The sequence below is a fragment of the Mercurialis annua genome, linkage group LG6 (genome assembly GCF_937616625.2).
Source record: "Mercurialis annua linkage group LG6, ddMerAnnu1.2, whole genome shotgun sequence".
NCBI classification, from domain to species: Eukaryota; Viridiplantae; Streptophyta; class Magnoliopsida; order Malpighiales; family Euphorbiaceae; genus Mercurialis; species Mercurialis annua.
This window is the reverse complement of record NC_065575.1, coordinates 34,547,648-34,566,453: the sequence shown is the minus strand read 5'-3', so window position 1 is coordinate 34,566,453 and position 18,806 is coordinate 34,547,648. Positions and strand designations below refer to the sequence as shown.

Genomic DNA, 18,806 nt, shown 5'->3' with positions numbered 1-18,806 from the left:
GATAGATCTGTCGGCATATTCGCCGGTAATTCTATAATTAGCGAGGGGTTTTAGATCCATAGCTAAAATTTGTTGCTAATATCCTGTTTTTAGTAGTATAACAATATCAAACATAACATTTCTAATATAAAAAAAAATTCAACAATATTACGCAAACAATAAGTAAAATATTTTTTTATTAATATATGGAAAGTCAATTTATTCTTTATATTTTATTTATTTAAAACATTTTTTGTTACACTAAAATATATTAATTTTTATTTTTTGCTTGTTGTTAATTTTAAATGTTTAATGGAAACAATAATATAGTTTATACTTAGATATAAAGTTTAATAAAATAATGATGTCAATGATAGTCATATAAAAATATGATATAGACAGAATATATGTTGAAAACATATTTTTGGTGTGCAAAATAAAACTAGTGATTAGAGAGAAAAGTATATAGTCAATGAATAAGTTATGGATCAATAATTTGAAAAATAGAGAAAAATCAACTGTAATTTTCTATGAAATTATTTAAAAATGGAATTATGGCTCGGAAATAGCCTGTCATCGGAGAAATGGAAGCATAATGGCGTACCATGATCTACAGTTATTAATTGACACGACGATCCAAGAAGAGTGAGTGTGAAGGATTAAATAGAAATGTTCTGACAAAAAGAAATTTGCGAGTTCAGTTGGTTGAAGTTGAACGAACAAAGTGCGGAAATGGACCCTAATATAGTCAATTATAAGTTCATAACCATTATGAATTGGGCTCCCTATAACCCCACAAATCACACCTTTGCTCATGCACTTCAAAAGCATAGCACAAGTTGCCATCTTTAGACCAGAATTCGGATCCTTTGGTCCCATATACATTTATAAGTAATGGTACATCCCAAAATTCACATTGGCAACAAAATATAGTCTCACGGTGCTTGTCTATAAAAAGATAAGACTAAGGTTGTAAATGAACCGAAATACTCACGAGCAGCTCAACGTTTGACTTGATAAAAGTTTGGTTCGTAATACATGAACTGAGCTCGAATTTATTTCATATTCATTTATTTAAGGGTTAATGTCAATAATATTACCAAACGCTTGCGAATTTTGTCAGTTATAATCAAAACTTTCAAAATTGGCTAGTTTAACCAATTTTGAAATATTTGAAACCTTTTCTAACTATTTGTGAATCAAACCAAAAAAATTGACATTTGAGAATGGGCTAAACTAACTGATTTTGAATGATATCGAATATTTGAAACCTTTTTAAGCGAAATTAATCAAAATCAAATAGTTTAGCCAATCACGAATGATAAATTTTTTGATTTGATTCACGAATGGCTCAAAAAGGTTTCAAATATCCCAAAATATCTAAATTAGCCGATTTTGAAAGATTTGGTTATAATTGACAAAACCAATAAAGGTTTGATATTTTATTGGGATTAATCATCTATTTAAACGGGCTGAACATGCGTATATTGCGGCTCATTTACTTAACGAACAACTCGTTTAATTTTTTAGAACGAACTTGACAAAGAGTTCGTGAAGAGCTCATGTGTGAGCTCGATAAAAAGTTCACGAATTTGCAATTTAGCTAATCATTTTTAAATTAAATTTAAAATATTCTTTTAATACATTGAAACAATATTGTTTTAAACATATTGCGAGTTTTGAAGAAAACATATTACATTGTTTCGGTTTATGTGTTCGTTCGTTTAACTGCTAAAAACGAGTTTGTGAACGAGCTCGTTTAGTATTTTCACGAGCCTGGGTTATTGAGAAAAATAATGTTTTTTTTATATTTTTGCAAATTATACATTTTTGCAAATTATATTTTTGCAAATAAGGGAGTGTATATTTTTGCAAATTATACATTTCTTCTGTTTCACTAAAATTTTCATTTTTTATTTAATTATAAAATTTAAAAAATAATGTTTTTTTATACGTTAGTATATCTATCATATTTTAACAGCAGTCAAAAAGAGTATTGGTTTCTTCCTTTCTGTCTCATGTAACGTTTGTTGATATTGGAACCAAATACATTGTTATCTTGTTTTTTTCCTTCATTTTCTTTACCTTTTCTTTTAGTTTTATGGAAATATATCCCTTTTGTCTCTCTGTATTTGAATACTTTATCCACGAAAGTGTGCGAAATTAATCTTTGTGGACCTTATAATAATTTTATAAGGCTTAATATATAATTTGATTCCTGAACTTGTACTGTTTTATCTTTTTAACCATTAAATTTAACGTCTCACCTATAAAACCTCTAAATTCATTAAATAATCCGATTTGATCCTAAATTTGATAAATACGTAAACATTGAACCCCTCAATATCCATCTGGCACTTGATGGATATTGAGGGGGTTACCCAGTAAAAGCACTTTGATGTATTGGTACATATACTGTTGAAAGTGAAAAAAAAGATGGAATATGTAGAGTAATTAAATCAAATTATTTATAGATAAAATGTTTTTGTTCATACATATGATTTAATCAAAAGTTTATAATCTTAAATTAAAAAAATAAATGGTGAGGAAATGAAAGAAGAAGAGAGAGAATGGGGAAGACAAAGAAAGTAGTAAGGAGAATGAATAACGGTTATTGGCAGTGCAGTACCAAATATGAAATCAAAAGGAGGCAGGACAATCTTTGACAATTTTGATTAGTACTTCTTTTCAATTGCATTTTGTGGTGTACCTTTGCAACACGAGGTCTGCATCTCCAATTTTTTTTTAATAATTGCATCTTTAAGCGGGTAATTGATTCTGATAGTACCCAAATTATTGCATTTTTGCAATTTGGTGATCAAATTTTAATTTGTTATATTCGGTTTCTAACCTTTAATTTTATAAACAAGAGGTTTTTTGTCCAAAAATGCAAATGTGACATTCATTTTTATTTTAATTTTAAAAATTCACTATATTGTATAATTTAATCTAAAAACTCATATTCAGAATACTATAATCATATTTGATGAATTATCAAGATAAAACTAGGAATGTATGATTTTCATGTGTTAAAATTCGGCTGTTACATATGCATTTTAGTCGGAAAAATCTCATTTGATAAAATTAAATTTTAGTAACCAAAATAAAACAAGTTAAAATTTGATCACAAAAATATAAAAAAAGAGTATTTTCAGAATCAATAACCCTCTTTAAGCCTCCATTTTCACCTTTTATTCCATTAACAATTTTTGAATTACAGGAATAAAAACATTTTTGAAACAATTTTTTTTTATTATATAGGAAAAATACATTTAAACAGGAGTGAGTATTCGATCGGTTCGGTTAAAATCAAACCAAAAAATTCCATAACTAAATGTTCACAATCAAACTGGCTGAATAAAAAATATAATCAAAATCGAATCGACTAAAAGGAGAAAAAATAATTAAAATGAATCAAATAGGTCACTAATTTGACAGGTTTGGTTAAAATCGACAAAAACATAAAAAATCTCAAAATTCAATTTTCTATTTATTTGACCAGTTCGATTAATTTGAATAATCCACAAATCAAACTGAACCGACAATTGAAAACTAATTCTTTAATCAAAATCAAACCAACCGAACTCAAATTTAAAACTGAACCAACTAAATTCAAACTTATAATGAACCGGACAAAATTAATCTCATAACCGAACCTACCAAATCCAAACTTACAACTGAACCTACCAAACCCAATCTTTTAGCTAAATCGACCAAAAATCGTCGATTGGATTGCTTAATTTGGTTTGGAATTTTTTGTTCGCCCCTAATTTTAGCTTCATTAGGCTTTAATGATAAGTTTTTGCATAAGACAAGCAAATAATATGGTAATTAGGGTATTGCATTCGGTTTAAATTAAACCAAATTAAACTAATATTTTATTTATATCAAACTAAATTCATAAAGATAAAATAGATTGGACGGAATCAAGATATTATATTCAGTTAATTATTTAATTTGAACTTCACCAAAATTTGATTAAAACTTTATTTTTAAACTAAATCAAACTAAAAATTATACTTTTTGATATAATCAAATTAAATTTATCGGTTTGATTCTATTTTTAACTCACCCTAACGCCATATTGCCAATGAAATAAAATAGGAATTCTATTGCGGGCAATAATAGGAAGTAAAAAGAAGCAACTTAGCAACAGCTGTTAAATGGGGAGGATTAGGTGTTTCACAAATATGACACTGCCACGTGTAGACACCATTTTAAACATGCGAGGTGATATGTGATTAGGAAAACTACAGTGGCCAATTGGCTTAATACATAATTTGACTTCTGAACTTATAGTACTTTTTTATTCATTTAATTCCTAAATTTAACGTCTCACTTATTGAATCTCTTAATTTATAAAATAATCCGATTTGACCTCTAAACTTGATAAATACATAAATATCGAAACACTCTGTGTCCACTTGACACTTGAAACATTTTAGAAGAAATTGTGTACGGAAGGGTTCAATGTTTACATATTTATCAAATTCAGGGGTCAAATCGGATTATTTAACAAGTTCAGAGGTTCGATAAGTAAGACGTTAAATTTAAAAATTAGATGGATAAAATGATACTCCCTCTGTCCCAATAGAGTTGTCCACTTTGAAAAAAAAATTTGTCCTAAAACTCTTGTCCACTTTCAAAAAATAACTAACTTTACACTTAATTTTCCTACATTGCCCCTATTTAAAGTCCACTAATAAAAGTAAATTGCAAATAGACCCTACATTAAATAGAGGCATGACAAGAAAAGTAAGGAAAATTTTACAAAAACTATAAACAATGATTGCTTCTCTTAAACTATGTGATAAAGTTAAAGTGGACAACTCTATTGGGACGGAGGGAGTATAAGTTAAGGGGTTAAAATATATATTCAGCCGTGGCCAATTCATTAACAAACCAACATTTAACCATAATCTGGCAAAAAAAACATTTAACCATAAACAATGAACCAAACTGCATTTGGTCTACCGTAGCACCATACAGAGCTATACATATAGGTGGGGACCAAAAAACAGTGGCAATGTCATCAAAATGGGGTTAGAAAAGATTTCAACCATTTCACAGGCTCCAAATTTTGCGAATTTTAAACCATAATACTATATCTTAACAAAAGTGCAAGTGGGTCGCTCTTTGTTGGTATTTTTGAAACTTCAGCTTCACATTACAAAGAGCAAAAGCCTGCAGCTTCGTATAATAACCTTAACCTTTTTGTAAAACACTTTGACCATATCGTCTGGTTCCTGCCGGAAATGCCCGCCTGAATTTATTTCACCAAAAAGGCAAAACTGGCATGTCATGGATTGGAAGTTGTAGAAAGCAAACCCTATTTGGCTTCCCTTTCAGAGATTTTATGTGTCTAATAATGTGTTTTATTTGTGGTTTCTTGCGCCAAATTGCCTATGGAAACATAAAAGTAAAAGCCGGATTTGTTAATGGTCATCATCATTCATATCCGGTATCCCACTTGCCATTTTTTAAAGGTCAAAATTAACCATTGTAGTGTCATTTTTCCATGTCCAAAACCTCGTAAGACTACACTAAACCCTCTCCTTTTTGTTAGAGCTTGCACGAGATTTAGATTCTTAATTGAATACTTGGATTCTTCTCTTTTGAGTATTATCTACATAGTGGTTTTAATTAGTTAATTCAATTAATCTAGATGACACAGACATGGGAAAACGGGACACTCGGATACGGTGAAACAATATTATTTTAAGGTTTTTTATGTAGAAAATAAAGTTTCGTGTCCGGAACGTTTTCAAAACGTGACACATTGATTGAATACATTGTTCGTGTTATCTAGATATTAATCAAGAAACGCATTATTATGTGTTTCAGCAAAAAATGTGATATTTTTACACTAGAGAGAGGAGAGTACTAGAAATTGCGAAAGCCAAACATGAGAGATTTTGGTAATGACTCGATTTGACAAAAAGAATGGCTAACAATAACACACCAACGCCCTATTTTGGCCAACCATTCAACAAGCAAATTCACTTTAGTCTTCAGCCACTTGGCCACAACAGGAACCTAAACAATTCAAAGCCACAGTAAAACACAAATTCTTGGATAAAAACTGCAAAATCAAGATTTTTTACATATAATAATAATAATATATTTGCAATGCAAGAAAATTTATACATGACAATAACACTTTACACTCTTAAAAACGACTAGACATTAATCAAAACAATACTATAATCTAAAAAGCAAGCAGATATATCCAAAACTCCACTCGGAATTCACCAACCAAACCGTTCCATATCCAAATTTGTTCAATCCTTTTTACCAAAAAAAACCTCTAATTAAATCTCATCATCAGTAATATTTATCCCATACACAGCACCCAAATTCTTCATCTTCATCTAAACGAAACGAAAAATCAGCAAGATCTTTAGAATTAATGGTATCAGGCATACTGCATTCCCCAAAAAAAGTAGAATTTTGCTCCCCAAAATCAAAAAACTCCTCAAAACAAAAACCAAAATCATCTGAATCCTCAACTTTAACAATGGGCAGTTTCCATTTCTTTTCTTCCATAATTTCTTGATCTTTTAATTCTTGAACTTGCGGCTCATTCCCAGATTCTTCAGTGTACCGTTGAAACCTAAGAACAGACGTCGGAGAACTAACTAGAGTCTGCGAATCCTTACCGGAATCATACCCAGAAACACCAACAACCTCCACCTCCGGAGGAACAACAAAATTAAGGAGAGCGTCGGGTCCTCTAATTTCCACGGCGGCTCTATCGTAAGCCATGGCAGCCTCCTCCGCCGTGTCGAATGTTCCCAACCAAATTCTTGTTCTTTGCACCGGATCTCTAATTTCAGCGGCGAATCTTCCCCATTGCCTCCGTCTAACCCCACGATATTTCTTCCCTTCCGGATAATATTTATCATCTCTTGTAACTTTTCTCCTCACTTGCTTCTTATTTCTTGATTTTTCTTGGCCGTACGTTACAAAATCTTGAAATTTTATCTCGTTAATATGTTTCTTCACTCTTTGCTGATAAGATTTCTGTTCGTATTCGTCGCTTGAGGAGTCCGTTGCGTCGCCGTCAGTGACTGAAATCCGAACAATTCTTCTTCTTTGTGAACTATTTGGTTTCACCAGTTTATTAGTGACCGTTTTGTACTCTGTATATTTCATTTTCACCTCCATTTTTCCAGCTTTACCAGCATTAAAGACTGAAGATTTGAAATATGAACGGACCCAAAACAGAAAAAGAATTGATTTTGAGATTAAAGAAGAGAGACCCAGATGAGAAATATGAAAAGAAATGGGAGTGAGTGAGGTGAGTAGAGTGAATAAAGATCAGAGAGAATGGAGGAGAGATAGGAGGAGATTTCAGTTGCAGAGAAGGGAACAGTCAAAAGGCCAAGAATCGCATTTTTATAGGAGAATCCTTAAATTGGACTCACCATTTTTTAAAATATATTATTATTATTATTATTATTATTATTATTATTATTATTAAGAGCGCTGTCAATAGGTTCGGTTTGGTTTGGTTGAAAACCGAATAAAACTAAAATTTTCAAATCAAACTAAATGTTTAATTAGAGAAAATTTTAAATTTTTTATATTGTAGTTCAATATTTTTATATTATTATTCGGTTTTTTGTTTTTTGACTTTTAAAATGTATAAACCGAATAGAAAACTGAACACAAAGTATTATCTATATAAAAATCAAACCAAACCGTTTTCAGCAAATAATCGGACTTAACAATGGCTTTCAGTTTAGTTCGGTTTAGTATCTCGATCTGGTTTGGTTTATGTTACTTTCAAATTTAAAATTCTACTAATTGAATTTTCTTCATGAGAAAGTTTTGTTAGTGAAAGAGATTCCGGTGAATCAAAACGACCAGCCGCATCTCCGATTAAGACACTTGTATGGACACGTGGCAGATATGGGCGGATTCACCTTGGGCCCCAAGCAAATCGTACGATAAATAATCTCCTACTTTCACGCGCAAGCACCTTGCGTGACATACAAGAACGAAATAAATCACTGTCAGCTACTCCATTAAGCTTAATATGATGCTAATCATGCCAAGTTGCTAATGGTCAGCCGCTAATTATTGAGGGTGATTATAATTACTATAACTGTCCTGTAAGCATAACAATTCTCTTATAGATATTTACGTCACGTGTGAGGCAGGCCGCAGCGGAAGAGTTCTGTTGTTGTTACAAACGTTGGTGATATCATTCCCTCACAGACATGTCAGTGTGCCTTTTTTCTTTGACCATTAGGGAGACTAATATTTTCATTTAATAAATAACTATAAATATTTAACAAACCATAATTTTTTTTTTTATATATAATTTGGGGAGGGGGAGCGCTTGTGGGAGAAAACGAACCCACGACCTAACAGTTTTCTGCTTAGCGCTTATACCACTTGAGGTAAAGATCATTGGTTAACAAACCACAAATAGATGTTATACAGTCAAACTTTTTTTATGATATACAGTCAAATTTTTAATAATTAATATTTAATAAATTAATGATTTTACTAATTAATAAATTTAATAAAATGAATTTCAATATTATATTTTTAACCTATCATATATATATCAATTATTAGAGTTCGACTATATATTTATTTTATCAAAAGATTACATTTTTTTATAAAATTTTAAAAACGTAAAATATTTCTATATTATTCTTTTAATTTTTATAAAATAAACCATTATTTAATTATTATATTTAGTATTCATTTAATAAAATTATAAGAACATTTAAATAATTTTATTTCTAATTAATATTAAATGTAGTAATTCTTTTTTCATCTTTAAGGGATTTAACTTTTTACAATACACAGATGCAAAATTTTAAATAAGACAACAATCAAATAACTCTCTTATAATATTCACTATGTTGATCTGGTACTAAATTTTGCTTGTTCATCAAGCATTCACTTTATTTATTTTAGTACAAAAAATTAAAATTTTGGACCATCCAATCAATTACTATCATTCGCTCACAGGCATGTCACGGGGCTTATTTCTTTGACCATAGAGGAGATGTAGTATTTTAATTTACTAAATAAAAATCAATATTCAGTATATTGGAGATAGAATATAATAGATACGAGAATAAAAAATTCTATAGTAAAAGACTGTTATTTTTTTGTTTATCCAAATTTTTTTTTTCAAAAAAAATAAAAGAATTATTTAACTAGATAAATATAAGGCCAAATGTCGTAAAAAGGCCAAATCTTTCACAAAAGTTTCACAAAAGTCATGACCTTTCATTTTGTCGATTTTGGCCAAAAACTGATTATTTGGTTTTACAAAAGTCATGACCTTTCAATTTTATCGATTTTGGTCAAAAATGGATTATTTAGTTTCACAAAAATCCTGACCTTTCAACATATGTGCATGCCACGTAGGCGCTACATAGGCAAAATTGAAATCAAACTGAGAGTTGGCCACAATTGAAATCAAATAATTTGTTTTTGGCCAAAATCGATAAAATTGAAAGGTCATAACTTTTGTGAAACTTTTATAAAAGGTTTGGCCTTTTTATGACATTTGGTCTAAATATAACTATATACTAGATTAACATATATGATTGGTATATTTTATTTAATTTTATTATTATTTTTGGAGAAAAAAATTTAAATAAAAGATACTACCAATCATATACTCTAAGATAGTATCCAATATGTTAATCTAGTACTAAAATTTTGCTTGTTCATCAAGCATTCGCTTTATTTATTTTTAGTAAAATAAAATAAAAATTTGGACCAATCAATCAATTACTATAATAGTAGTAGGATTTTTGTGTCCAATACCTTTTCTGGGGTATAACCTGTACATAAGTAATTAATTCCACATGGGTTGACCAGACACCATCAACAAAAAGTCAATAAGTATGCCTTCTAAGTCCTGCCATTGTTCCAACAATTTAAAATTGGAAACAAATTGTAAGTGTCTTTCAATACACACATTACTGATTAAACAATTTTAAACTTTTATTTAAATTTAGTATGTTTAGATGATGAGAAATTCTTAGGTATAAAATTAATCCATGAATGACGTGATGGACTAAGTTTACATAAGAATTTCTCTTAGATGATATAACATAATTTTCCGTTGCACTGGTAAATTTAAAAAAGAAATTTAGGATTTAATTTTGGCATAATCTTTAGAAAAAAACCATCATTTTTCCAACTCTTTCGTTTAAATTTTAAATTTTTAAAATCGTAAATTTTAACCAATTTTTTAATTTTCCATTTTAAACCATTTTTTTAAATTAGAGTTTATTCACTCTAAAAAAATTAAATATATTCTTCACATTTGATGTTTAGTTTAATAAGTCCTAAATATTTTTAAAAGTACCAAAAATAATAGACATAATGGAGTAATAATCATTCATGGCCCTTGATTTTTAGATCCGCTTACAAAAAATCCTTTAATGTTTAAAAACGATCAAGAAATCCCCTGATATTTGTGTCGGGGCTCAAACAAACTACTGAGACCAAAAATTGCTGAAATTAATTAAAATCGATGTCGTGACTGTGATTTTCTCGTTTGCCAGAAGACGGCGCCCCATGTGTCTCTACCATATCATACATGTGTAAGACATGACAATTAACACCTCACCAAAAACTCAAATACTAAAAATATTTTAATATTAATTAAAAAAGTTAAAAAATCTAACCTAATTAAATCCAGCTAAATCACTCAGTCTCTAACTGCTAATGTCGTTACAGTTCTCCGGCCACCGCCACCAACCCACCGGTGCCTCCATTATCAGAAATCATTTATAACTGTCTTCTTCGATTTGTTCTTCGAAGGATGAATATATCGGCTCTATTTGAAAGAAGAACAGATCGGAGACCTGACATCTATTCTTCACGAAGAACATACCCATCTGAAAAAGCGGTGATGGGTGAGTAGCAGTTGCGGTGATGGATGAGTAGCGGTCGCTAATTCGTTGAAAATCTATCCAATTTTTTAAAATCAGTTTGATATTTTTTTTAAATTAATTTATACAAACCATGTGATATGCTAATTGACAATTATTTTTCTAATGAATTTTTAAAATATTAACATATATTTGATATTATAGATATAATTAAATCAATTTTGAAAAAATGGATATATTTACAACTTTTGAAGGTTTGAATATATTTTTAAAAAATCAAAAAGGTTTGATTTTTTTAACACCAGACCATAATAATACTATATGTCAAACGTAAAAATATTTAAATTTTTAGTTCACATGTGTATTTCGTATTTGATATTTAATTTAAATAAATTTTAAATATTTTAAAAAGTATTAAAATAATACTATGTACAAATACGAAAGACATTTGATTTTTTTTTTCAAATGAAAAAAAATTTCAAATTTTAAAAAATATGCTAAATTTAAAACCGAAAATTAAAAAATAAAATAAAATTAATAATATAAAAATTAAAATATAAATAAAAAATTAAATTGTAAAATATATTTAGATGATTAAATTTTAAATTTTTGAAAAATGCAAAGATATTAGTGGCTTGGGGATGAAGACGATATGTAGATGAAAAACTAGAAAGTTGAAAGTGGTAGGTGAGAAGGAAAAGAGCTCCTCATTTGTTTCTGTCAGTTGCTCATTTCCTTCACGTGACCTTTACTTATTTTATTTGTCCAAACGCCATTTTTTCCATGCAATTAAAATGAATCAATTTTTAATTTCTAGTTTTTAGTTTTTAGTATTATAATTGTAGAACAGGTTTGGTAGGATAAACTATTATTAGAACTTGACTGATAAAATTTAAAACGAATTACAGTGTATGGTTACCTTATTTTTATAACACTTTTTTCCATTTGGTGAGTATTAAATATTTTTTTATCTAATGATAATTACTTTTTAAAAATAAAATTACTTTTAAAAAAGAATGGCATTATAATTTATCAAATATCACTTGGGACATATTTGAAACATTGTTGTGTTAAGTACAATTTTCCCGAGCTTTGAAACATTTCAATTCACTTGACGTTATAATTTTAAAAAAAATAAAATATTAATATGCCAATTTAAAAAATAAAAAAAAAATCTATTTAATTTATATTTTGTTGGATAAAGTAATTAATTACTGTCACGGACAATATCCACCATTGTTAATAGCTGATGTAATTGAAGGCTCAAATGGGCCATGAAAATCATGATACTATATCGGCCCATCGAATGTAAGCTCGCTACCGTTGCCCAAAATGACACGAAATTCAAAAGCTATGGACCAGTTTTGAATAGTTTTCCTGCAAATACTGTGCCAAATTGGGACTGAATTTTTCTATCATTTAAAACATAAAATTACATATGTTTTAACTTCTCAGCAACAAGAATTCTTAGATTGTCCATAATACAGAGAAAGAATATCCATCACAAGTCATTCGTGCATTTTTATCTATAAAATAGTCAATCATACATAACAATGATCCGCTTCCATCATAAATCTTCGTGTCAAGAGTAATCGCCCATGGCATACTTATAGGTCTGGTTCCGAGAAGTTTTCTCATACATTTTTCCGATAAGGTAGAATCTAGTTTTTTTTTTATATTAGTAGTTAGTTTTCACTTTTTTAAATCAGCCTTAAACCACTAGCTCTACTGAGACTCAAAGATAAATGAAACTTCAAAAATGCTGTAGAGCGCATTAACCACCTGAAGTAGACTTCATTGGCAATTTCCTCATACTTGGCCTTGTTTTTCTTTACATCTGACCAATTTCGTACTCTAATGCGAACGCGGCATGTGGCATTGGGTATTTCAGCATGGAATATATTTAGCTTATCTAGAAGATTTTGCTCTTCTAGAATCTTCCTCTTTTATCGTTGTTATATTTGACTTTAGACTCAATCTCGAAATGAAATTCCTATCCAGATCTCGGTCATCTTTGGAGTACTCTCGCTTGCCGAATCCTAGGAGATTTTGTCCTTGTTTCTCTAAGCAAATTCAAATTCACTTAGCTTTAGGCGGGCGAGTCTCATAGGATTCGGTATCGCCAATATGAGTTGTTTGTTGATCTCATTTTTGACTTACTATTCCTTGGCGAGAGTCTTAAGGTTCACTTCGGCGGGTGAATCCTCTAGAACTCGGCTTATCATTCTTGCATGAGTTTCCATCAATAGTATTCACTAAAAGTAAGAAAATGAGCTGCAATACGAAAGGTGATACCCGATTGGAGTTGTTTATAAAACACACACAAATTATTCTCGGTGAGGTCAATGTTTTAAGTACGTATAAGAAATCTTTTGATATAAAAATAAATATAAATATTAAATTTTAATTTTTAAACTATCTTTGTCTCAGTCTAGTTGTCCATTTTTTCTATTTTATTTTTTGTCCAACAAATAATAACTATTAAAATTAATTTTTCTATATTTGTTTAGTTTAAAACTCACTAATAAACTAATATTTGTTGTTATCTATAAATAAATAAATAAAAATTCCTAGTAACTATATTAAATAAGTGTATAATAAGATAAACAAAAAAAAATTATAAAATTCATGTCATTAGTTTTATTTGTTTAAGTTACGTGATAATGAAAAAGTGGAAAATCCTATTGAAATAAAATGAGTATTTATTGTTCTAAAATGGGAGAGAAAGGGAATGAATTAGGAAAACTTAATCAATCACACACCCATAAGGGGTTATTACATCCTTCTCAACCTATGATGACTTAACGAGGCAGACACTTATAGTAGGTCATAAGTTGTCTTTCATATTGTTCTTTTTGTGGCTGTGCTCCGGTCTTCGACATCTCCAAAGTCTGAACTGTAAACTGAATCAAAAATATTCAGAACAAAATCCGTTGATTATTGACTTTTTTTACACCGATCCGAATTAAAAAATTTAGTATAAAGTGAATAATTCCTCCATTTCCTTCAAGTCCACTTAGATGGATGACACATAAGCAAATCATAATTTAGTTTGATAATATTTTTATTATTTTGCTTATGTATCATTTATCTAAGTGGATTTGAGAAAAATGGAGGAAATTATGAACTTGAGGGGATCCATTTCCATTTTTAATTTTAGAAAAATCTCCATACTAAAAATCGTATCAAACTATACCTAATCGAATTATACACACACATATATATCATTTAATTTTGTAATTTGATATTAATTATTAATATAATAATGATGTTGTAGTAATATTGTTAATCATGGAATCTTCTTTTCAAATTAGTTAATCACACTTTTAAAATTTTATAATTTCTTTTAAATATAGTTTTAAATCAAATGTATAATTAATTTTCATGCACATAAACTGTAAATTGATTTATAATTACAAAAATTCTTTATCAACATGATTGTAATTATATTTATTGGATTTTATTTGTTTACTAAAATTAAAATTATATACTTTTTCTAGGAATAAATAACTTAACTTTGATAAATATTTTTTTTTATTTTAAATATTTTTTTTTATTTTAAATAATATTTACAATTTGTTTGTTAAATAAACTAGGTAATTTGAATAAAACTTAACAATTAAATTTTTTTATCAATGAATTGTCATCTAAATCCATATAAGCGTACATAAGAGTATAGAATCATGGTAACGAATATGGTTAAATTTTTAAACCAATCACAAAGTTACGAGATTATTAGTAAAATAAAAATAGATAAAGAGATGAATAATTTTTTTCTTAGAGGGGAATGAATAACCAAGAGAGTATAACTGCTGAAGGGAAGTTTAATAGACCTCTAGAAGAATATAAAAGAATATACTCATGACTTTGACAATTTAAATTGGTGGAAAATTAAGTTCTCATTCATTTTTTTTGATGAATAGTATTTATATTAGGCCACAAGAAGTGGCAAAAGCCAGTTCAGAGCTTTCGCACAAGAAGTGGCACATTCAAGATGGCACACTAAAGGCTACGGCTAAGAGAAAGACCAAAAATCAAACACCCGAGAACAAGATATACATTGGATTTCTATTAAAATCCATACCTGAGTAAGCAAACTCCCTATTACAAAGTTTAAAACAAAACACTGCCTTACAGCAACAATTAAAAATCACACCCTCTTTATCTTGCGTTTTGTTCTGAAACACTCTCCCATTTCGACATTTCCAAATTTCCCAAACCACTAGAAATCAGAGCATCCTCCACAGATTAGAATACGGACCCCTTGGGATTAAGTGCTGCCATTGAATCATAAACTCAGCAAACATGTTCGGAAAGCTACAAACCATATCAAACTTCTAAAGAATTGCACACCAAATTCCTCTCGGAAAATCACAGTGAAATAAAATATGATCTTGTGTCTCAACAACACCACAAAGAGTACAGTCAGAGTTGTCCATAGGAATAATTAATCGACGCGCGAGTAAGTCTTTCGAAGGTACTCTATTGTGCAAAGCGATCCAACAAAAAAACTTAACTCTTGGAGGTATTTTGGAGCTCCAAACCTGTAAAAAAGGAGGCACCCCATTGTCAACGACGACGAGACCCATCATACCTCGGCCACCCATTACATGATCAGCTTGAAATCCAGTTGCGGACACGATATTAAAATCTGCAGAATGCCGCTCCCTAGCAGCAGCTCTGATTGCAGAAGAACTAGCTGCATCACGGTCCATATCAGCAGTTCTTGTATCATTAAGCCTCACAATCCCAGGGACATGAACGATTTCCTCCTGAGCTGCGTTAACTGCTGACAGTAGCCTTTCATTCAAACCCGCTGCAGAAACAGTACTAACAGCTACAACAGAAGGAGGACGCGAAGCAGAAGCATAAACAAGACTGGCAGAATTCCTTCCAACGGTGGTAACAGCGCCATCTTCCTCTCTGGCGTGACCTGTTGGGGCTGAAGCAGTAAGACGATCAAAACTCCCATCTAAATTGCTACCATTCGTCTGGAGTCTACAATAAGAAGCTGCCGTGTATAATTTGGAGGATGAGTTCCACCAAATTCTGTCCATCTGACCCAAATGCTGATGACAAAGATTAAAAGCTGACAACAATTCATTATGTAACAAAAGCTCCGCACCTCGCAACCGACGCCTCCACCTCCAACCTTCCTCCCAAACTACTCTAATTGTCACTTGTTTCAGGTTTGAGAGAATAAAAAGCCGGGGGAACAAATATCGTGCCGGACCGTATCCACTCCAATTATCATTCGAAAGTGAAATAGAAGAACCCTCCCCAACACTATATTTCAGATTACGCATAAAAACGCCCCAAGCCTGAATATCATCACAACACATTTTCTTTATACCTTTCCAAATAGGAGACATTTTCTTTAAATCACCATTAATGAGAGAATTCCAATCAACAATGAGGGATGATTTTGAAACAACATTATACCAAAGCGAGTCATTGTTGTTAATACGAAGTTTCCACACCCATTTAAAGAGTAGACTCTGATTCCGAACCTTAAGATTATAAATTCCCAACCCTCCATTTTTAAAGTCGTGGCGAATATCTTTCCAAGACACTTTGCAAAAAACTCTAGAGAAATATCACCCTTCTACAAGAAGCGAATCATATATGACTCTAATTGTTTTTGGACCAACCCCGACATGCTAAACAAGGACATAAAGTACACCACTGAACAAAACTGACTTGATAAGAACTAACCTTCCTGCAGGCGAAAGCAGAGATCCCTTCCACAGAGCCATACGAGATTTAAACCTTTCTACTAAGCCATCCCAAACACCAGCTGAAAGCTTTTTTGTTCGAGAGTGGAAGGCCCAGATATCTAATAGGAAGAGATTCTGTTTTACAACCAACAATTTGAGCTGCAACCAAAAGATCCTCCTCTCTGACATTGATTCCCATAATAGAGCTTTTATGGAAATTAATGTGAAGCCCAGAAATCAATTCAAAACAGCGAAGGATTCGAGTCAAGTTCCTAAGCTGTTCGATATCAAAAGGCAGGTAAAGAATGGTGTCATCTGCGAACTGAAGAATTGAGATTGGATCATGATCCGCCGAAAAACTAAACCCCTGCGTGAATCCCATCATCTCTGATTTACTCAATAACCGTTTTAGCCCCTCAACAGCTATGAGAAAAAGATAAGGAGAGATGGGGTCCCCTTGCCGCACACCCCTCTTCAGCGTAATAGGATCTGCCGGACTTCCATTAACCAACACAGAGGTAGTTCCTGTAGATAGACAACAAGAAATCCACTGAATCCACTTCTGAGGAAAGTCCATACAACACAACACCGAGATCAAATACTCCCAGTCTATACTGTCAAAAGCTTTCTGAAAATCCAGCTTAAGAGCAAGTAATTTGTCTTTCCGTCTGGTTGCCACATGAATCAACTCATTCGCAATGGTGGAACATTCCAGAATACTTCTACCTTTCAAAAAAGCATGTTGATTCTCCGATATCACATTTGAGAGAAGAGGTGATAGTCTCTGAGCTAACACCTTAGAAAGTAACTTAAAAATGCCATTGACTAAATTTATTGGACGATAGTCCTTTAAGTTAGTCGAACCCGCCACCTTTGGAATTAACACCATAAAAGAGGAATTAACACCTTTAGATAAGTGTTAAACCGATGAAAATTCACAAATAGCTCCATAATTGCCATTTTCATCACTGGCCAAGCTTTCCCGTAGAAGTAAAAATTAAACCCATCCGGACCCGGCGCCTTTTTTGTTCCACATGAACATAGAGCATTGTAGACCTCATCTTCCTCAAACATTCTGACTAAAGAATCACTCTGAGCAGTAGTAATTTTCTCAAACATGAGACCCGATATGTCAAAGGCTACTCTCTCTTGCCGTTTATATAAATTGCTGTAGAACTCCCTGATGTTAAGGCATATGTCCGACGGCTCAGTAAAGATAGTTCCATTCACTATAATAGAAGCAATGTGATTGTTCCTATAATGATTAGAAGCTATGCTGTGAAAAAATTTTGTGTTTCTATCCCCCTCCAAGTTCCACTTTAATTTGGACTTCTGAATCCAAAGAGATTCAACTCTCTTCTCAGTCTCCCAAAGAGCTGTTTTAAGGCGACTCAATTCGACTTGTTCATCCTCCAAAAGAACTCTCAATTCGGCAGTCATATCTAAAGCAGCAATTTTTAGATTAAGCTCCTGAACAATCTTGTTTTGGTCCCCAAAAACTTGCAAATTCCAAGTTTTAATCTTATGGCGAAAATCTCGAAGTCTCTGAACCAGATTTGGCGAGCTGTCACACACCATCTTCCAAGTATTCCTATAAAATTACCAAACTCGCTGTGTTCCCACCAAGCATCAACTGAACGAAAAGGCTTTGGACCCCAGTTAAAACCACTCTTACACCTGAAACAAATCGGTACATGATCCGATTGACCATTTGGCAAAGCAACTAAAGACATGTCCGGCCAGATAGTTCCTGAAGATGCCGAAATTAGACATCTATCAATACGAGATTTGGAGATCGCGTTTTGCTAGGTGAAAAGCCTCCCCTGAAGATGAAGATCCAAAAGCTCAGAATTATTAACAAAGTTACGAAGAGCCAACATAGATGCTGTGAATTCTGATCCATTAAATCTTTCCTCAGGAACCATTATTTCGTTGAAGTCCCCACTAATGAAAACGGTACCCATAAACCCTGTAAGCGAGCTCAACTCATTCCACAACAACAATCTTTCGGAAGCCAAATTGCTTGCGTAAATTAGAATGTGGCGATATAATGCATTATCATAAACAAAATCCATGCACAACCATCTAGTACCCTTCAAAATTGATACATTAGAGAGCAAAACCGTGTTCCAAACAAGTAACAAACCTCCTGACGCACCAACCGACGGAACCCAATCAAAGGAGAAATCTAAGTTATGCCACAAATTCCTAACTAGAAACTCACTGACTAACT

The 18,806-nt window shown here is 31.4% G+C and overlaps 1 protein-coding gene across 1 annotated transcript; it reads right to left on the bottom strand.

The window, feature by feature from the left end:
- Window positions 1-6,100: 6,100 nt before the first annotated feature.
- LOC126686098 (ethylene-responsive transcription factor CRF4-like) lies at window positions 6,101-7,380 on the bottom strand. Its single transcript, XM_050380127.2, has one exon. It carries the CDS (start codon window positions 7,144-7,146, stop codon window positions 6,304-6,306), a length of 843 nt encoding a protein of 280 aa, XP_050236084.1. The 5' UTR covers window positions 7,147-7,380; the 3' UTR covers window positions 6,101-6,303.
- Between the last annotated feature and the right edge of the window lie 11,426 nt (window positions 7,381-18,806).

Excerpts from the sequence above, each read along its gene's own strand:
- LOC126686098 (XM_050380127.2), bottom strand. The coding sequence starts at position 7,146 with ATGGAGGTGAAAATGAAATATACAGAGTACAAAACGGTCACTAATAAA.